We start from the raw sequence: 19565 nt of genomic DNA, 5'->3' as shown, positions 1-19565 counted from the left end.
ATCATAGCTCATACCGTGACACAGAGCCCCGACAATCGCAACTCTCGTGAGTCGCTAGCGCTGTACACTCACAAGTTTGAAGTTGTATGAGACTCTAAGCACTGGCAGAACATTTATAACACCAATTAATACCATTGACATACGGTACCTGACATGTCTGGCATCCAGTTGAGGGGAGCAGTCTCGAGATTCTTGTCAGGTGTCAGATTCGACGGTAAGTTAATTACTTATTGTGGACTGGCCAAAGACTGACAATTTTGCGCCTACTCTGGAATTGACAACAACTAACTCGGGAAAATTAATATGTAAACGGTGGTCAAGGCGCCGATTGACAGCCCCACAACATCTAGTCAGTTGATAGCAAGTTGCTATTTTTTAGACCGCATTCTTGCTGGAGTCAGTGCTTGATTCAAGTTCGTGAGTGAATCAGTGGCAGTGTGACACATCGACAGCCAGGTGTGACGTTTACTGATTATTTTCTTCAAAAATCTACATGTTGGCGGACCCCAACAAATTCCGTGAACGCGCTTCTCAAGACTCAGCATCTCCCGCCTCGCCCTTCTGTCAATGGGACCGCTTTCTCATACATAAAATGGGAGCTGCGTTTTTCGCAACTTTACATAAGGGCTATCCTGATGTTGCTGGCTTTCGCATTATCCTGCTTGGCCATCCTCAATAGCACGACCGCGAAACGCGTCATCCAGTGGTCTTTCGTGCAGAATGGGACCTCCGGCATCATCCCAGTCGAGCTTATCACCATTTCGCCCACTCTCATGTTGATGTACGACCGCGCGGATGGCAATCCCCTGCTTCTGCCCAACGGACAACGCGCCTGGGCTGCGTTGTGGAACATAGAGACTCAGACGGCCACACCATTGCTTACCCAGACGGACGCGTTTTGTGCTGGCGGGGCGTTTATATCAAATGGCACACTTGTTAGTGTCGGAGGACAACCGCATGACTCTGGAGCTTCCCCAGGAGATGGTCTCATGGGTATTCGTCTCTTTGGGCCCTGCGCTTCTTCAACAGGGGCTGGCTGCACGGTATTTGAAGACCAGGCCAATATTCACCTCAAGGTGGGGTCGTCGACTGTCTTAATTTTGACACTTAATCATACTCCGACAGGCCTTAAGATGGTAACAGAACATTTTCTTTTGTCAGCTGGGCCCATCCTCTTGAACATAGGTATCCTACAGGACTGCGACTTCCCGACGGTAGCGTTATGATCATCGGAGGAAGCAATGTGCGTAAATTTATGTTGTGTTCTGTCCCCTGTTCGAGCATCACAGGCTAACACCTTCTACAACAACGCCACAACCGCGGTCAACTCAATCGAGTTTTTTCCAAGCAAAGAGGACACTGTACGACCCAGCCAGTTCCTGCTCGATGCCCAGCCCGTCAACATGTTCCCAAGGTGATTGTCTTACGGGCACAAATAAAGAGCTATCCTGAGCAGAAAATTAGATCGGTTGTGCTCCCATCTGGCCACGTCTTTATTGCGGCCAACAACATATCCATGCTCTACGATGTCGACTCCAACACCGAATTGGCACGTTTGCCTGAGATCCCCAACGGTGTCAGAATCACTAATCCATTTGACGGTTCGCTTGAGCTGCTACCCCTCATCCCTCCGCTTTACGAGCCGACTGTTCTTGTGTGTGGCGGCAGCGCAGCAGACGACCGCAGGCCAACCAGCAATCTTACCAACCTTGACCCGACGACCAACCAATGCTCGCGAATGACTCTGACCCCAGCAGGAATAGCGCGTGGGTGGCAGGTCGAGCTGATGCCTGATCGACGGATTCTGGCCGAAAGCGTACTTCTCCCGAACGGCGATGTCATTTTCATCAATGGAGGACACACAGGGTATTCAGGGTATCCCAGTGTCAGCAATTCCAATGTCACGGGATCCAATGCAGCAAACCCAGCGATGCGCCCCATACTCTATAGGACCAGCCTTTCTAGGAACCGAATTACCCAAGACGGTCTACCGTCAAGCAACATCCCCCGAATGTACCACTCGGTCGCAAGTATGACTGGGAAAGGGTCGGTTTCCAGATTTAAAAATAACAGGCCAGCTAACGATGCCCTAGAAATATTATGGTCGCAGGGTCGAATCCCAATCGATTAGTTACTCCTCCAGGAACCGTTGCGTTCCCCACGGAATACAGAGTCGAGTATCTGAACCCGGACTTTATCACCAACAACTCGCCGCGGCCAGTCATCCATCGCGCACCAACCCAGCTTTTGTTCAACCAGCGCGTAACGATGAAGGTCACCATTCCGCCAAGTTTGTGGCTGGGCACCATCCGAGTCTCCCTCATGGACCTGGGCTATGTCACTCATGCTCAACACGCCAACTCGCGTCTTGTTGTCCTCGAACATACCCTCGTTGGCAACACTCTGATAATAACTGGTCCTCCTAATGCCAACATTTTTCCGCCTGCACCCGCGTGGCTGTTCCTTGTTGCAGACGGAGTGTGGAGTGAGGGACTTCAGTTGATGGTTGGCGATGGTGGCAACCCACCGCGGCCAGCTAGTGCCCAAGGCATCAAGATCCCAACGAACAGTATTTGAAATTAGTTAATCTCATCGGCCTACTGTAGTCTTAAGTTTACTATCTCTCGTGAAGGTCTGACATTTGAGCCATCGACGCGTTCGACCAGAATATGGAAGGAGATCTCAAGTTATCGAATATCAAGGTTATACTCAACAGTAATGTATTAGTCATATATGTCCAGGACAATTAGGCCTCAAGCAGCCACGAGGAAGAGCTCTGACTACCCTGTGGGGGCCTGATATTATCGTCGTCGTCGTCATCGTAGTGTGGTTCCACAGCCATAGTTCTGATCCAACCGTCCGTGGAATTCTTCCTTGGAGAGCTGACAGTCGATAAGAATTTGATTGGCACAAAATAGCCCCCCTTACCTTTGGCCATGATCAGTGGCCGTTGTCTTCGCCCGGTTGCGAGCTGCATCGAGGGGACGGAATTCACCGTGAGAAGCAGAGGAACTGGAAGAGAGTAAAATCTTGCTGGTACGAGCAGCAGGACGAGGCGTAGCCTCCTGATCTTGTTCATCCATAGCCAAAGTAGCCTGCGTTTTCTTTCGGGATTTCGTTTCAACTTTCGTGCGTGCACCAAGGACAGCAACATCCGAGTCAGCCTCCTCACTGGATGATATCACCATGTCTGCAACATCTGAAGCCACCCTGCTCGTAGCGCCGCTTCGCGTCTGTCTTGGTCTCGTCGAGTCGGAATCGGAAATGCTAACCACCGACTTAAACCGCTTTTTGAGAGTCGTAGGGGCTTCATCGCAAGGAAGATGGTCATCCGAGCTTTGAGAAAGATATCTAATTCGACTTCGGCTGCGACTGCGACGAGGGGTGATGTTAGAGCCTGTCGAGAAGTTGCTCTTTGTCGTTGGAGGATTGTCCACCGCCGAGTCAGAATCCATGCCGCTGGAGTCTGTTCTGAGATTTTGTTGTGGCTTCTTTGGTTTCGGTTTCGGTCGTGGTCGAGGCCGCTCGACAGGTAGGTCTTCAGGCTCCGAGTCTTTTGTCTTGGCCTTGCGTTTGCCTGATCTCTTACTCTTTTGGGCCACCCGTTTGGCCATCTCCTCCTCCTCCCGTTCTTCAGCTTCGAGTTCCAACCGTCGCCTCATCGCCCGTTCCATGATTAATTGCTCCCCAACATCATCACCTGCAGTTTGCCCACTCTCGTCTGGGAACATGGCAACACCATAGGTGGCGCTTGCCCTGAGGATCGCTACCGCACATTTCCTATCGGCCTTATTTTCCGCATCGAGATTTCGATCTTGTATAACTAGCCGCATGCCCACCTCGGGAACTAGAATCCGTTGGATAAATTCGTGGGGCGTTAGAGGGTTGACGAGTTGGGGTTCGATAGCAGTGAGGGGGAACATATCGTATAATGCTTGGTGGATGATGACTGAGCCCATTTCGCCGTAGCTAAAACCAATCAATATGGTTTAAACGACGTAAGGCAGCTTACTATCCAGGTTGTGTTTTATGGAAGTTGGCGAATTGTTCTTGTACGCCTTGAACACCTTTGCTGCCTTTAGCCTTGATTTCCTTTATCATATCTCGCCAAAAGAGACACTGCCGCCTTGCGCCTCGGATGGCTTGAGAACTTTCCGGCGCAGATTCATCATCATCTCCAGTATTGTTCACAATTTGACGGAGCTGCCATTCCATAGCTTGGACACGGCTCCTAACATCTTCCCAGTCGATCGTCTTTGGCCATCCTTTCTCTTCAGCTTCGGGAAGTATTTCAGTCTCAAACCGATGGCGTTGACATACTCCAATGAATGCTGCCATTGGGGCCCTTCGCCCTAGAGGGTTCGCCGGGCGAGGATCAGGTCTCGATTTCTTGAGCGTTTGCTCTAATAGACTTTGAAGATGCGGAGTAGGATCTGGCGGCAAAGGACCATCACAATACGGACAGAGTGTTTTTGGATCAGTATTGGGTGCCATGAAAACTAAGTGGGGTTCAGCGAATACGGAGCAGATATCGAAAAGAATGTACAGCTATCGTCTTCCTGATCATGCGCGATGGCAGGTGTGCTAAGGGGGTGGTCGATATATGGCAAGTCCAAAATAATGGCAACACACCGTGATTGACTCCGTTTACGCTTCTTCTTGGGCTCTTGCTCAAATTCTATATCTGACGACCCCCGTTTTGGCGGCGACGGTCTCGACTCAAAGTCCATGGGGAACGGGCGCGCCTCGAGAGGTTTCTTCTTTGTTTTACCAGGCTCAGCGTTGATTCGTAAAGGGGAGGGCGCGGGGAATTCGGTTGGTTTCTTGGGAGGCTTCTTCGGAGTTGTATCCCGTACTGGAGAAAGGATCGGGAAAGGAGCTGGGTCAGGTTTGGATTTGACGCGTCGAGATGTCGAGGCCACTTCTGTCTCGCGTTCCTTCCCTTTGCGGGAGCCATGTTTTCCAAGCGGAGAAAGCGCAGGAAACTCGGCCATGGGATCCTTTTTTCGTGGCTGGGGGCGAATTCTGGTTTTGGTAGTGGGGGAAAGTTGTGGGATCGAAAGGGTGCTCGTGCTGCCAACTGGCGGTCGTTTGCTACGACTCGGACCTGGGTCACCGTCATCATCAACGCTCTGCTTGCGTTGCAGGGACTTGGTGGTTGTTGGTGGCACGCGCTTTTTCGAGTTCTCTGTTTGGCTAGCCGTACGACGAATTGCCGGTTGTGTCGAACGCGACTCTGGACTTGAGTTTCGGTGAGAGGGGTTGTCGCGTAACGGACGCGTCGTTGCTTTCTCTGAAGTGCAATCAATATCTCCACCAGTCGCTTTCCTGTCCACAACACCAGCGTTCTCTTTGGATGTCGGGGCACCTGTCCCGTCCTCCGGTTTCTTCTTCTTGAATTTCAACGTCTTTATGACATCCGACGTTTCGGGCAGAGCAGATGAAGTATCCTCTCGACGTGGCTGTGATGTAGAGGGCCAGGAATTGAGTTCGTCCTCGCTTTCGTCGTCGTCCGACATCACGCGAGTTGGCTTCACTGGCTTGCTGTTACGTTTGAGGCCGGAACCGGCAGTATCGAATAAGGGCGTCTTCGAAGGCTGTGAGCCGGGGCGTTGCGACATGGTCTGAGCATATTTTTGCCCCTCCATACAACGCGCGACGAGGAAAGGAGGGTATTTGATGTTTGATCGCACGTGATAACGTAGTTACATAAGCTTAGCTTCACCTTGAAATTCAAGCACCAAGCGTTCCTTCTGGTGGACGCCCCCAATGACCACCCTTGTCCGCCACGGCGTATTTGTCGCTGCTTGGAACTCCTTTGTTGAGAACGCGTCTCTCGTGGCCCACTCATGTAGCGCCAGATACTTGGTCACACCCCCCGTCTGTGGGTCACCCAACGCGTGTAAAAGCTTGAATCTGATAGAAGAACGCCAGCCAGGGACCTGTTGAAGCATTGCGATGTGCTCATCTGCATACCACGCGTTGAACTCCTCCTCCATTCCCTCATCTGGTGTCATCCCATTGAAAACGAGTATGTGTTGGTCAGTGGACGCTAATGGGATCCTAATCTGCGGATCTGATTCGAGAGGGTGGTACAATCGAATATCCAGTCCGCCTTCTTCTTCCCCAATCGTACGTCCGATAACTTCGAGATCCGGGACTTCACCTTCGATAAGCGCGAAAACGACGACTACTTCTTCATTTTGGTAGAGTGTCGCTCCATGTTGCACTGCCGAGAGTATCTCTGAGGAGAATGAGCCCAAGCTGAATAATACCTCAACAACCCAAACTTTTTGCCCTCGCCATCGTACTTCCTAGCACAACAAGAAGCGCCGCCATGGTAAAAAGGATGTTTTTGGCGCGTGAGTAATCATACATTAATACACTGTCGAGTCTTGCAGTCTCCACTGCCCCAGAGGTCCCCAAAGCCAAACACTACGCGGTCGTCCAGCCCCTCGAGGTTGAGGTGGCTGTCTTATCTCTTCGCTGACATCATCGTCGTCGAAATCATCCATATTTCGACGATCTGGTGGTAGCCTCCTGTCCGTCCGCCATGCAAAGCTTCCCAATCTCCAGCCACTCCTTGGACCATCTGTCCCTTTCAGTTCTCGTATTCGCTCAACGCGTTCCACAGCCTGTTGTCGAGCGGCATCAACGTGGGCACGCCGTAGAGACGTATACCATTGATGCATGATACTCGGAAAGTACGCGGGAAGTGGCGAGACTGAGGTTGTCGATGAGATCGTTGAAGATGATGTTGACGGTGGGTGCGTTGGCGATGGTGGAGGAGAATTCGAATCTGGATCGCTCGGCCGTCGATTTCTCATACCACCGCCAAATGCGCCTGCAACACCTCGCAACACCACTTTAGCCCGAGCTTTCGTCTCCAATCTTCGCTGACGCGCCTCCTGTTTACGCGCCGCCCGTTTCTCTGCTCTTCGCGCTATTCGAGCAAGCTCTTCCTCGTCCAAAAACAGCTCCGATCCAGCGCCAACCCACCACCACCAGCCCAAGAAACTCTGCCAAAGCACCACTGCCCACATGAGGCCCGGAAGCCACATGTACTCCTCCTCACGTGGAACGTATAAGAAGTTCAACGCAGTGCTGACAAGTGCTAGCGCAAGCGCCCCACATCCAAATGCGGCTGTTCCACCATCCGTTCTCCAGGCGTCCTTTCGTTTGATACACAACCCCCAGATGAAGAGTGCTGCAGTGAAAAGAAGCGAAAGAGTCGCATTGCAGACGTTTCGGACAGCGGAAGCATAGGAAGTGAGGTTTTTAGAGTCGTTTCCGATCGGTATAAGCTGCATAATAGCAGCAACAATGGCGAGCGGGCCTAGTTTTGGATGAGATAGATACGTAATCGACCGCAAGACCTCCTACCCAAGAGAGCAAATATTAACCGCCCTTCTATCCGCGATGGGTAGAGTAGGGTGAGGAATTGAATGTGTGTAATCTAGAACAACCTGGTTAGAATGAGAAGAAGAGCCAGATACGACGCACCTGGATGAGCCCAGAAGTCGATGCATTCATAACAAACCACGTCGCCTTCTCCGCTAAGCTCCACCCGTTCCTTTCCGTATCTGAATCTGAGGGAGGGACGTTGACGGCAATATAACTAAGCATATAGGGCCAATGTTGACTCTCGTTCATCGTCGCCGACAGCACGACATGTAGCGTGGCCACGAGCGAGATGAGCAGCGTGCTGACCCCCGAGAGTTGAAGGACATAGTTCACTGGGGCAAGCGGCCAGTGGTATTGGGCGGTGAAGATGAGATGGATGAGGAGAACGGCAACAAGGGTCAAAACGACGCCGGTGAGGAGGATTTGAACCGGGAGAGAGCGAGCAAACGCCGGTCGGTATTTCAGATATGGGTCCTGGTCGTATCTTATGTGGATGAATGAGCATAAGAGGATGATTCGAGCAGGAGCCTTACGCAGCCGCCAATGTGGCGTTCAGAAATGTGTCTGGGTTGTCGATGGTTCCATCGTCATCTTGGGCCAAAACGGCTGCGATGAAAAACAGCACTACCAGTAATCTGACCACATGTGGGGGAAGTTGAAGGCCCATGGGCCTCGAGAGATGATGGTAAAAGCCAAGGTCGTTCGGGCCGTTTTTTGATGACTACCCAACTTGAATTATATATGTCCTTCAAAATACGTACAACTCTAATTATGCAGCACGCTGGACTACAGGCTAGAACTTTCCCCACACGCTCTTCAAGACGAGCCATCTCGTAAAGAGCATCATCGCAATGGCCAACAAGATCACCGATCCAGCATAAATGCCTACAGCCCTATATCCTCCCGAAGCAGTATTAATGGCTGCAAATCGTGAGATTTCAGTAGTAAAACGTAAAAACGACGGACCACCGGATATAGGAGGACCAGCCACGGCCCCGAAGGCAGTCAAGGTGACGGCCACTGGTTAGAGCAATGAGAATTTCGGCGGACAACATGATTCTACTTACTTCCTGCGCGCCGCCCAACATCTTCGATCCCACCCATGTGGTATATGGGAAGAATGAAGGAGGAAACATATGCTCCGGAGGAATATCTAAGTTGGGGTGGTAAGTATAATTAGTCCGAGAATTTTTAGTCGTACCCATAGACAATTGCGACGGCAATAAAGGAGCCTCTTGACCTAGCTAGTGGCCAGATATAAGTCATAACTGCAGCGACCCCAGACATAGGCGCGAGGACGTTGATGACACCTTAAATAGATGAAAAAAACGAAACCAGAATACTCCGGAGACCATACCAAAGCGATCAGTGGCCAGACCCGAACTTAATCGACCAAAAAGTGAAGCACTGTTGGCAATAGACACAAGGTAAAACGAAAAGTCGGACGAAACCCCGACAGATGTCGCGCTGACATCGATATAAGTCAGGACTGTGTAACTGTAAAGTACTGTGAATGGCTTTCTAGAACGGCTTTGAACCACCTACAGTCCGAGAAAGGCAACAACACCCGCGAAGCAGTAGACGGTGTATGGGATGCTCTTGAAAGCGGCGGGGTTTAACAAGCCGCCTGGCATAGGCCTGGGAGGTAGTCTCCGTCGAACGAGCAGGTTGGCTGTACCCAGGCTAAACAGGAGAATAAAGCCTATCACACGCAGCGTCCAAGGGAACCTAAACTGCGAGGTTATGGAGGTGAAGTGAAAGTAGCAATGCTAACCCGACACGAGGGATGAGGTTCCGGGCGACAATCTGCAGGAGAGGTGAGAAATACAAGGGTAAGACTGCTGTCATGTACCGGAAAGACGGTGCCCCCGACAGAAGATCCCACTGCAGTAACACCAGTCGCCAGTCCACGTCTATACTTGAACCAGTGCCCAATCACTGCTGTCATGGGCCCATAGACCACCCCGCAAGCTATCTGAAAAGAAGTCACGATAGGCGTTTGCGAAGGGTAGACTTCAGACCCCAACGGCGAAGCCTTGACAGAGAAGAAACTGCCAGTATTTTGTACATTCGGCTGTGAGAAATGTTGCGGCGATAAGTAGTGCACTGGCAGCAGCGAGAGGCACTCTCAAGTGTCCGCGATCGAAAGCGTGGCCGGTAATCAGGGCAGGAATGAAAACGAGGGCGTATTGGATTGAGCCAATCCAAGCACTAGAAATATTTTGAGATTAAGTAAGCAAATGGTTCTCACATACATATTGGAGACAGCACTGTCTTTCAGCAAAGTATCTTGGTAGTATGCCTGGAAGACCTGGTAGAAACTTATCAGCGATTTGGTTCTTCGTCGGGAGTTCCCGTACACCCCAAGAATTGACATAGCCAAATCTAGACTCAAAAAAACGCGTGAGCAAACGCGTTGGCACAGAGTGGTGCGACTAACGTGGAAAAAGTCGTAAAAGCAGCCTGAACTTTCTTTAGCACTAGACAAAAAATTTGGGTCGATCAACTTGAAGGGACTCACCCCAAGAACGATTAGCCATGCCCTCAAGCCGCCATCCGGATACTCTTCGTTATAAATGTCGTCTAGATTCTTTTCGTCCGTACTAGAGAGGGCCGTAGCTTGAACGCGGGAGCCAACTTGTGTTTTTGTTGATTCTGCATCGCTGCCGCGGCGATGCGTCTCGGTGCCTTCTTGCTTCTTGGACTCGAATGGCTCAAGACCAACCGGTCCAAGAGAAAGAGGAGCGGTGGAGGCCATATGAATGGCGCGGCCTACCGACTGCTTTTTCTATGTCGTTGGAGAGACTCAACTTTGAGCCGCCGTGGCCATGTGAGAGATTTTATATATTTGTTGTTGGTACTGCTGAGTTCAGCTTTGATTATTGAGGCCAAGTTAGTCAGACCACCAAGTTAGTCACCAGGAAAGGTGTTCGTAAGTAGAAGGAGAAATGAAGCTACAGCGGCGAACGCCTTATCATCATTGCACAGTCCAGGAACACTTCCAACGACTCTACACTAATGCCTACATTGCAGCTACAGTGGCCGAAACATGTCCCGGCCAACGATAGCTCCATTCCGACCGATAATTGACCTGATGAGATCTTTTCGCTGTGGTAGATCGTGTGACTCGTGTCTGGTACATCCGAACTGAGGACAACCGAACTGTTGAAACACAGGCGAACCCCGCTATCCTCGACATTGGGCTGGCCTTTAATATGACTTGTGCCGTAGTTGCCAACGTCTGCCTTGTTGTCCGGTTCCTCGAGAAGAAGGTCAAACTCATGGACAACACAATGGTCGACCTCCATTGAAATGGCTACTTGGATTTGGGCGACGGGTTCTCTGGCGGTACTCCCCACTCCGGAGTCCCCTCAGGTCGTGGCACGCGTTTCATATCCCAATCTTCTTCAGGCTGCGCGCTCAGTCTCTGCCAAAACAAATCAGCTATAATGATCTGGTCGGCGCAATTAAACACGCACAAAGTACTCCTCTCTGATATCGAACTTCCGCCTGCCGTGCTCCAGCTTGAGTTCCTGCTCCTTCGTGACTTGCTTGACGCGTTGGTCGTGCAGGTCATATTTCGTCTGGGTGAAGTAGCTTAATCCGTATGACGTGCCGACCATCAGCAGTATGAATGGAACACCGAATATCAGGGGATTTCGTCGGACGAGAAGATTGAGACGCGATGGGTTGAGTGGACGGGATGGGAATACCGCCATCGTGTTGCCTGTAAAAAAGAAACGAGCGCGTCACGGAGGTCACACGATAAAGAACCAAAACATTGTCTTGCGGTATTCACTTCAAGTTACTTATCATGTTTCATTATCATGTTTCATGACTTTCTGAATCACATACGTATTCGCTATGCCATTAGTTGTTTTTGTTTCAACCTCTGAGTGCACTTGACATAGTAGGATCAAGTTTATTAAGGATACAAGCATTGGTCGTGTCCTAAACCGTAGTTCGAGTTTTTAACAGAGCTGTGATATTTCCTGGCGTCCAGGTGACTTTCCCTTCTATATCGCCGATAAAAACCTGCTTCAAGGACGGAATGCCAACAACAGTTTCGTACAGACGGTCCACCGGATCGGCGCTTATCACAGTAAGCTTGCGCAGATTTGATTTCCTTGCAAAAAGGACCAAGGGCGAATTAGGCTTAAGTGCAATGGGCCCTCCGCCCGGAAGATTTATCAGTTGTAGTGTTTCCAGCGCAGGCGTGTCAAGTTCAGAGAAGAATGATGCTAGTCCAGGACTCCAGGCCAACCGATGGATCCTCTGATGACCAAGGATGATAAACACGGCAGATGCAGTGGATGGTCTTGAAGAGAGGCTTCTGACCGTGGGTGAATGCGAACAGTGCAGTGGAGTAAGTTCTTGCAGCTGTAAAGGATGTGATACACCTCGTCAAGACCACAGAAATAATCCATGATGTGCAACTCGGTGAGGCGGCTGTAGGGCAAGTAGATTCGTGCTGGGTTGGACTCAGCTCCGACGATAACGACCTTGGTGAGTCTTGGGATGCTGGCGGTAGACAAGAATACTCCTTGGAAGTTGTCCTGCGTATTTAGCTCAATATATTCGAGCGACGGCAGCGATGTGCTGAGTAACGTGGAGATAATGGGGGCATCTAGGCGAAGGCGCTTCCAGCGTCTTGCGGAGGGACGAAACATTTGGACTACATGGTTATTGAAATAATCGATCTTTGGTGACGGGGGTCCTGGACGACGATCCCGCTTCATGGTGAAGCTAATGGCGAGCGGACAGTCCCGTGATCGGTCAAGCCATGTCTCGACCAAATTCTTCCACGTCCCTGGTCGCCTATCCAGGCTTAGCGAGAGCGAAGACCAGAGTGCCGGGGTGGCTAGAGCGACGTTGCGCCACGCGCTCGATATCTGGCATAACAATAGTGGTGCTTCCGTTCTCGAGGGGGAGATAAAGTCGGTATCAGGCAGCGTCAACGTGAAGATAGTTTCCAGTACTTCTATGGGAATCTGTTGTGCGACAGTTATCGCCTGCATATGAAGAGCAAGGACATCTTGCACGGCGTTGAGCTCTTGCTGCACCGTTTCACGCTGTTTAACTAGTTTCGCGTCAGGTGGGACTTCTCCAGGGGAGATTGCGAGCGCGATTTCGATTTCGTTGAGTTGGGCCTCGAGTGCCTGGACTGCCATTCGGAGACCGGGTATCACCGCTTGCAGGATCTCATTTTCAGTCGGGGTCGGTTTTTTGTTGTCCGACACGAGCCGTTTAGCGAGGATAGTCTGCTTTGCGCATGAAACTGAGTAGTAAAAGATTCTTGAGCACCAACCGTTTCCGAGGCAGTCATCATAGTTCAGAAGCAAACGGCAAGTTCACAGCCTCAGTGTTGAAGACATCACTTCCAAGGCCGCCTTTTGAATACATTGATAGAGGCGGAGCTCCCTCGCAAGCTTGTTGGCAAGTCCTGTTAGTTCAAAGCAGTTGGAGGCAGTTGGTGGTTCATCGTCACGAAGTGGGCGATTTTATGTACTTGCCAGTGAGTGGCAATGATTTCTGATCACGTGGTACTGGACACTCAGCTCAAACTGCGATGTTCAGGATGCTCTCCGAGCGTGCACAGCGCAGAACAACCAAGCTGTCCACTACATCAAAACTTGAAGCTGTGGCATCTAGATCAATACTCATCTCCGTGTGAACAACGTCGATGACCCCAAGACATCTCGAAACTGTGCGCGTTTTATTTTCCACTGGCAGACTTCCAGTTGACCATTGCTAATGGCCATATAGACTGCCCTAGCTCGACGACTAATTGCGCAGAATAAACGACCGACTGTTACTGAAAATGCAACCCTCCAAACGGCCATCTCAGCCCTCCGTGACACAGTCCGAAAGCTCAACGCCCAATTCAACGATATCGACTTCGCGCTCGCCGTAATCCCTCCTGATGCGGCCCCCGACGCGGAGCTGAAAACACAATATGCTCAATTACAGCAAGAGCTCGATTCCGCGCAAGAACTGCTTGCGATCCATACAACAGCCATAACACTCATACGACAAATCCCAGTAGAAGTACTGGAAATCATCTTCGTGTTCACTCTGCCCAGGTCGAACCCTGCCTCCCCTTCAAAGACAGAAGCACCATTGCTGTTAGGTCAAATATGTTGTGCTTGGAGACGTGTTGCGTTGACCACGCCTCGACTGTGGTCGTCTCTTTCTCTGAGCCTGGATAGACGACCAGGAGAGTGGAGGCATCTTATCGAGACTTGGTTGGGACGGTCCGGAGATTGTCCGCTCACAATGAGCTTCATTAAAGGGACGAATTCGGCCTACTATTTCAATGAACATGTGATCCGAATGCTTCGTCCTTATGCAAAGCGATGGAGGCACCTCTTGTTGGATCTCTCCGCGGTAACAACAGTAAAACTGCTCAGCACCACATTGCCATTACTTGAAACAATCCAAGTCAACACGCAAGGCGAGTCGGCAGGACTGTATCTGTCGACTGCAGATGTCCCGCGACTCAAGAGGGTGCACTTTGTGGGCGATAGATTGCACCCTAAGGGCATTCAGTTGCCCTATCGCCAGCTTACAGACTTGAGGGTCCAATCCGCGCCTTGCTCATTAGACGATGTTTATCGAATCCTCACCAACTGTCAGAATCTGGTTCAATGCGCTGTGTCAATTTCAAGCACTTCAACAGCAACGCAAAACTCGCTCCAGCACCGACCAGTCCATCTCCCACATTTGCGGGAACTGACCGTCAAAGGGAGTATTGCTACCCCTGCTATTGCTTCATTCTTTCCTGAGCTTCGAACGCCAAAACTCGAAACTCTTGAGCTGGTTAACATCACAGATTCGGAAAGCGGATCGTTCGGGCTTCACGACGAGTCGCCGTTAGCCGTCTTTGCGAGGGCATCCAATATTCGAAAACTCACCTTGCTGGGTGACAATCCTGAAGCTGATTTGTTCCAAATGGTGGTCGCGATACCATCGCTGCGGGAAGTACTCATTGGGAATGTCGATGGTGGAGATGTGTGGACGCCTGAAAATGTTCGTCATGCGTTGGAAATGCGGGGCGAACCAGAGGTATAAATTTGATCTTAGGTCGCCGTTAGTTTATGGAAGACTTCTATGTTCAAACAGAGCTGCAGTTGGCCCTTGAACTAAGATAAACATTGACAACCATGATGTGCCCTGAACTTCCGAAGCTTCAACATTCATTCAACTTGAACTTCAAGTTGAACTTGACCGTGACATTCCGCTCTGATCCATTCCGGAGTATAAGTAGCCCTCAGTGCATGTATGCCTTCCCTCCTCCAGCCATTATGATTCGCCTTTCCGTCCTCCTCTTTACGTTTGCGTGTGCAGGGATTCATGCGGCACCAAACCCGATTACAGTTGGGGAGAAGCATCTCGTTCGCGTGAGATGGTTTTATCATGATTTGTGCCTCTACTTATTCTCTTTCTGACGACTGTACAGGAAGGCAACGTTAACATATATGCTCGTGAGGATGGTGCTATCCACGCGAATAACTTTCCCAACCAAGCCCGACACGAAGGCCATGCTCAGGGGGGAACGGAGAATGATGTCATAGAAATTGGAGCGAGCACCACGACTTACCCTTGGTAGCATGGATATCTCGCATTCTCAATGGCCGTTCTATGTCATGCTCGACTTGTAAAGATGTGCTTGCGTCCGTATCTTGGAGAACCAAAGACAAAAATAACATTTGATGATCTTGCTGTCAAATTTGGAGAGAACCACCACCTCTATGTCACCCGACAGCAGCATTGAGCGCATTTGCGGCTCTGATTCGCTCTGCTGGCGATGAGTCTTCTTTTTCCTGCCTGCTCCATGTGATGGTAGTGCACCCAGCTTCCCAGGCTCCAAACCATGACCGTCGTCGTCCATATTCTGACTTTTGGCCTGCTGTCTATCTGTGTTTTGGGCCAGACATGGTTTGCTTGCCATCCTCCGGAGGGAATGCGAACTAACTCACAAGCTTAGGTGCAACAAAAACTACATGGCGACTGAGCCCATAACGGACCCAGGTATGGATGGGCATTTCCTCGTTCATTACACTTGTTAACGGATTCTTTCTGCAGGAGGGAGGTTCCCCACTCCTGCCACATCTAGCCACCCTCTTTTGGCGCTTCGCTGTGCGCCAGCCATCCGTCCATATCTTCCCGAAGACGCTACTCACCCTACGACGACGTCCCCCACCGAAATCCTGGTCGATACACCTATTGTGTTTGCTCAGGTTAACAACGCTGCACCAATCACACTTTCGAAAGACGCTCTTTCTGTCAGTGTCTCTGTTGACGGAAAACAAATCGCTGGTGGATCTGTCCCTCTCAACGCAACAAAACACGCCCTCCCATTCGCACTGTCCGCATTGAAACCACAGACAGCTGCATATACGATCACTTGTTCTGCTACCCTCGGCAAGCAGACGTTCAGTGCGACGAGTCTGCTCACCTACCTACCTGACCCTCCGCCAAACATCGGCTCCGTTGTTAAATTCGATGCACGGACTGGAGCCATCTTGGCGCGACCGCTAAATGGACCTAGTGCGGCCGCGTTCGAGCCCGTGTTTCCTATCGGCTTCTACACAGGCTTTGGAAACTACTTACAGACGAATTATACTACTGCGCTACCTGAATTGAAAGCTCAAGGGTGTGTTCACAAATTATTTTGCGACCTTATCTCATCGTTCTAGTTTCACGGTTGTTCACCCAATCCCATCCTTCGATAATATCACTCTACTCAATCAGGTCTTGGATTTGATGGAGAAAGAGGGTTTGTGGCTCATGTATGACATGCGAGGGTATGCATTACTCTTGCTGTTGGTTGTCTCTAATGCGACCCAACAGGACCTATATGAATGATACCTCTGTAACTGAACAGGTCAACCGCATCAAGACACGCAAAAATCTTCTGCTCTGGTATACGGCCGACGAGCCCGACGGGACCAGTGACCCTCTGGGTGCAACGCTGCATTCCGCTAACCTAATCAACTCTTTGGATGGTGGAGATGGGGTCGGCGGCGCAGGATATCACCCTGTATCACTCGTGCTCAACTGCGAGAATTACGAGTACACTGCCTATGCTAGCGGAGCCGACTTCATCCTTCAAGACACGTATACCATCGGCAACAATTTGTCATTCTCGACAGTCTGGGGCACCCCTTGCACGGACGGTATGCTTGTTTATATCTCACCAGGTCCCTACTAGTATCGAACTTTTTCCAGATTACGGTGACTGTGGATGCGACAACTGCCACGCTGGCTTCCCAGACATTGCAACACGCATGGACGAGTTCAAGTCGCGCAACTTCGTCAACGGCTGGGAACTTACCAAAGCTGTCTGGACGGTTCCCCAGGGCTTCGGAAACGAATCGTATTGGCCACGCTACCCGACCGGCGAAGAGTGGGTGCTTGAAGCCATTCTGGGCATCAACCACGGTGGGACGGGCGTGATCTCCTGGGACGACCCCACGATGCCTGACGTCAAGGCCTCTGCTTCAGGCCTCGCGAAAGCCCTCAGCAGCGATATGGCAGCTTATATTCTCAGTCCCGAAGCAATTTTCCGACAAATTACGTTCCCCAATGGCGTTGATGCTGCTCTCTGGACAGTCGCCAGTCAAACCCTTGTGCTGGCGACCAACATCAACTACAAGGACGAGACGGTGACTCTGTCGCAACTGCAACTTTCAGGGAAAATCAAGCAGGTATTCAATAGTGGGAGCAGCGTTGGCTCAGGCGGGAAGGTGTTGAAGTTTGGCGCGGTTGGATCTGGTGGATTCGTTGTAACAAAATGAATGTTTCCGAGTTGGACAAGAATGTGTTACAGGGGGTATCTATGGGGGGAACCGTCACTTCTTTCCCAAGGCCTTGCGGATTGCATTCTGCAAGGTAACTCCGTCGTCCTACAGGCTGTTTAATGCAAAACAATGGCTTGAGCGTGGAAACGAACCTGATCTAAAGACCAAGTGAAGACGCCTCCCATCCCCTTAGATTTGACAAACGCCGCTTTGTCCGCAAGAGAGTGAGTATCTGGGTTTGATGTCAGATTGGTCTAACGTTTTGCGACAACAATACCATCGAACGAGACGACGGTAGCCCTGGCGGTGTTATATAGGAACGGGGTCGTCGAGCATTGGTCTTGACTGAGCGTATATCCTGAACCCGCTCCGTAACTAAAAGGGTTAGAATGGCAGAAACCATATAACATGCGCTACGAACCTTCCGTCCTGTTTCTTGATCAGAGCGCCAGATGCAAGAAGACTGTTGAACGGGATGGCTTGTCCCCACCACTTGCTCAGGTTCGCAACAGCTTGCGCGTCGGTTTCGCCTGTGGTAGGCTCGACTTCCGGGTCAAGGGGGTGCGGAGTTTCTGTCAGCGGGGTTTCGTCAGGCACCTCTGGCTCGGTTTCGGGGTCATCAGGAACGATGATTCGGCGATTCCCACCACGAATCGGCCCAACTGGGGCGCTATCTTGGGTAGGTTCAATTCCAGGCGGGATTTCAGTCGGAGGATCTTCCACATCAAGCTCGACAAAGCTGGAGAGAGTCGTCTTGGTTGATCTGAAAACATAGCCGTAAAGCGGAAGGCCGAGGAGGAGCTTCGATGCGGGGCATTTAGCGGCCGTCCATTGATTGAAAGCGGCCTTAGCAGTATACTGTGGCTGCGAAGATCGCCCACACGCGTCGCCCAGCGGTGCATTAGGCCCAGGAGATGCACTCCATCCACCATTAATATCATAATTCATGCTAGGCTTCATCAGATCACAGAATGGAAGAGTCTCAAAAGCACTTACATGTTGACATAGGTGAGTTGAGCCGCGTATTCAGACACATCTCTGAGCGGCGCGCCGTTGGATCCCAGCCAAGGCAGATCGGTGACCGCTGTTGATATAATCTTGGACCAGCCTGTTATGGTGAGATGTCACCATGTCAACGCGGTCACATGACGGAGCCATACCTAATGAAGCGCGCAGCGCCTTCAGAAGAAGCAAGAAATTCGCGGCATCTGCCGGTCCGAAGGGGTTTCCATTGCCAGGAGAGTTGGGATACTCCCAGTCAATGTCGACTCCTGTTCAAGGATAAGCGGTTGGCGGTCAGATGTTCTCATGGCATACATACCATCCAGGCCGTACTCAGAAACCACCTTAGACACGCCAGAGACGAACTTGGATCGACTTGAAGAGCTTGCTGCCATCTGATGGAATGGCCCACTGTCTGTCCATCCACCTACAAAAATATGAAAATGCGCAACACAACTCTGAGCTGTGTTTACCAATCGACAGTACAATCTTCGTGCCTTTTCCGCTCTTCCTTGCACTTGGGACCAGTCGCCTAAGCATTGATTGAGTTTCATACCCTAGCACAACGCCACCAGAAGTGCTAGGGGCCCCGAAGGCTGGGGTCATGAGCACAATTAACGGCTGCATGGAGTTGACTAACCAACGAAAAGAACGTCAAATTTCGAGTAGTCGAGTCTTTCGGGCGGATTGCTGTCCATGGTCCACGCTAAGACGGCCCTTAGCATTCGTGTCGATCAAAAAAGAATTAGTATACTGGGATAATATGCAGCTGCAATGGGCTGCACAGCAGCAGCAGCTACCGCCTCAATCAAATTCTCGGCTGCCTTTCGAGACAAGGTCGATGGAACCGCGTCTTCCAGCTCGAACTCCTGCAAAGGCACATTGGTGACCGTGGGTGCGATGAACTCTTGGACAATGTCATCATGTCGGTATTGCGGGACCTGTAGGAGCTGAACGAGGTATTCTTGCAAGCCAGATTTGCGTTCAGCAATAAGGGTGTCGTCAATCCACGCAGAAGGCAGAAAGGTCGTGACTAGGATGCGCTTTGGTGGAAGATCGAAGTCCTTGATGCCCAGTTTAGCATGGAGCGTGACGAACTGTGTTGTGTTGGCTCCTCGCTTGAGTGTGGAACGTAAAGCGACACACCTCGGAATACCGTTTCTCGATAACGTCCACGCTGCCATCTCTGTCAAGTTGGAACTTGTAGATGATGTGTGGACGTGGTATAGAGCTCGTGGTATGGCCAACAGTTGTCACGACGGGGAACATTGTAAAGAAGAGGGAGGTTCCTGAACAACATTGGTCAATGATATAAGTACTGTCAACCAGCAATTTCGATTGACGTTTTGCGATCGA

At 50.9% G+C, this 19565-nt stretch overlaps 10 protein-coding genes across 10 annotated transcripts; 3 read left to right on the top strand and 7 right to left on the bottom strand.

Annotated features, from left to right (window-relative positions):
• Positions 1-488: 488 nt before the first annotated feature.
• Positions 489-2577, top strand: MIND_00021700 (uncharacterized protein; the record flags this gene model as incomplete). The annotated part of the gene is made up of 6 exons (XM_037357188.1): positions 489-1076; positions 1126-1136; positions 1186-1243; positions 1290-1414; positions 1465-2046; positions 2094-2577. The coding sequence occupies exons 1-6, from the start codon at positions 636-638 to the stop codon at positions 2575-2577; spliced, it is 1701 nt and encodes a 566-aa protein (XP_037225098.1). The 5' UTR covers positions 489-635.
• A 169-nt stretch (positions 2578-2746) lies between these two features.
• On the bottom strand, positions 2747-5660 carry MIND_00021600 (RTC4 domain-containing protein; the record flags this gene model as incomplete). The annotated part of the gene is made up of 5 exons (XM_037357187.1): positions 4633-5660; positions 4547-4584; positions 4013-4499; positions 2929-3969; positions 2747-2882 (listed from the first exon to the last, which is right to left on the bottom strand). Exons 1-5 carry the CDS (start codon positions 5646-5648, stop codon positions 2747-2749), a joined length of 2718 nt encoding a protein of 905 aa, XP_037225097.1. The 5' UTR covers positions 5649-5660.
• Positions 5661-5705: 45 nt separating this feature from the next.
• On the bottom strand, positions 5706-6339 carry MIND_00021500 (uncharacterized protein; the record flags this gene model as incomplete). The annotated part of the gene is made up of 2 exons (XM_037357186.1): positions 5706-6244; positions 6291-6339. 2 exons carry the CDS (start codon positions 6337-6339, stop codon positions 5706-5708), a joined length of 588 nt encoding a protein of 195 aa, XP_037225096.1.
• A 38-nt stretch (positions 6340-6377) lies between these two features.
• MIND_00021400 (uncharacterized protein) lies at positions 6378-8110 on the bottom strand (the record flags this gene model as incomplete). Its single annotated transcript, XM_037357185.1, has 4 exons — positions 7938-8110; positions 7504-7888; positions 7384-7456; positions 6378-7336 (listed from the first exon to the last, which is right to left on the bottom strand). Exons 1-4 carry the CDS (start codon positions 8069-8071, stop codon positions 6378-6380), a joined length of 1551 nt encoding a protein of 516 aa, XP_037225095.1. The 5' UTR covers positions 8072-8110.
• Positions 8111-8197: 87 nt separating this feature from the next.
• On the bottom strand, positions 8198-10162 carry MIND_00021300 (MFS domain-containing protein; the record flags this gene model as incomplete). The annotated part of the gene is made up of 13 exons (XM_037357184.1): positions 8198-8325; positions 8371-8424; positions 8472-8557; positions 8606-8714; positions 8762-8901; positions 8950-9132; positions 9179-9210; positions 9257-9379; positions 9426-9615; positions 9660-9715; positions 9765-9789; positions 9845-9867; positions 9926-10162. The coding sequence occupies 13 exons, from the start codon at positions 10160-10162 to the stop codon at positions 8198-8200; spliced, it is 1386 nt and encodes a 461-aa protein (XP_037225094.1).
• A 558-nt stretch (positions 10163-10720) lies between these two features.
• MIND_00021200 (uncharacterized protein) lies at positions 10721-11144 on the bottom strand (the record flags this gene model as incomplete). Its single annotated transcript, XM_037357183.1, has 2 exons — positions 10884-11144; positions 10721-10831 (listed from the first exon to the last, which is right to left on the bottom strand). Exons 1-2 carry the CDS (start codon positions 11121-11123, stop codon positions 10721-10723), a joined length of 351 nt encoding a protein of 116 aa, XP_037225093.1. The 5' UTR covers positions 11124-11144.
• Positions 11145-11645: 501 nt separating this feature from the next.
• On the bottom strand, positions 11646-12733 carry MIND_00021100 (F-box domain-containing protein; the record flags this gene model as incomplete). Its single annotated transcript, XM_037357182.1, has 2 exons — positions 11646-12665; positions 12713-12733. 2 exons carry the CDS (start codon positions 12731-12733, stop codon positions 11646-11648), a joined length of 1041 nt encoding a protein of 346 aa, XP_037225092.1.
• A 354-nt stretch (positions 12734-13087) lies between these two features.
• MIND_00021000 (F-box domain-containing protein) lies at positions 13088-14475 on the top strand (the record flags this gene model as incomplete). Its single annotated transcript, XM_037357181.1, has 2 exons — positions 13088-13111; positions 13171-14475. The coding sequence occupies 2 exons, from the start codon at positions 13088-13090 to the stop codon at positions 14473-14475; spliced, it is 1329 nt and encodes a 442-aa protein (XP_037225091.1).
• An 802-nt stretch (positions 14476-15277) lies between these two features.
• On the top strand, positions 15278-17204 carry MIND_00020900 (uncharacterized protein; the record flags this gene model as incomplete). The annotated part of the gene is made up of 6 exons (XM_037357180.1): positions 15278-15342; positions 15392-15435; positions 15490-16060; positions 16104-16211; positions 16258-16583; positions 16636-17204. 6 exons carry the CDS (start codon positions 15278-15280, stop codon positions 17202-17204), a joined length of 1683 nt encoding a protein of 560 aa, XP_037225090.1.
• A 54-nt stretch (positions 17205-17258) lies between these two features.
• On the bottom strand, positions 17259-19393 carry MIND_00020800 (Glycoside hydrolase family 18 protein; the record flags this gene model as incomplete). Its single annotated transcript, XM_037357179.1, has 10 exons — positions 17259-17312; positions 17360-17439; positions 17485-17582; positions 17629-18156; positions 18204-18315; positions 18368-18478; positions 18529-18636; positions 18683-18805; positions 18850-18915; positions 18964-19393. 10 exons carry the CDS (start codon positions 19391-19393, stop codon positions 17259-17261), a joined length of 1710 nt encoding a protein of 569 aa, XP_037225089.1.
• Positions 19394-19565: the final 172 nt, after the last annotated feature.

The sequence above is a fragment of the Mycena indigotica genome (assembly GCF_014461135.1).
Source record: "Mycena indigotica strain 171206Taipei chromosome Unknown Mind.scaff0001, whole genome shotgun sequence".
In the NCBI taxonomy this organism is placed as follows: domain Eukaryota; kingdom Fungi; phylum Basidiomycota; class Agaricomycetes; order Agaricales; family Mycenaceae; genus Mycena; species Mycena indigotica.
The sequence above is the reverse complement of the archived record's forward strand: the minus strand, read 5'-3'. Positions and strand labels throughout refer to the sequence as shown.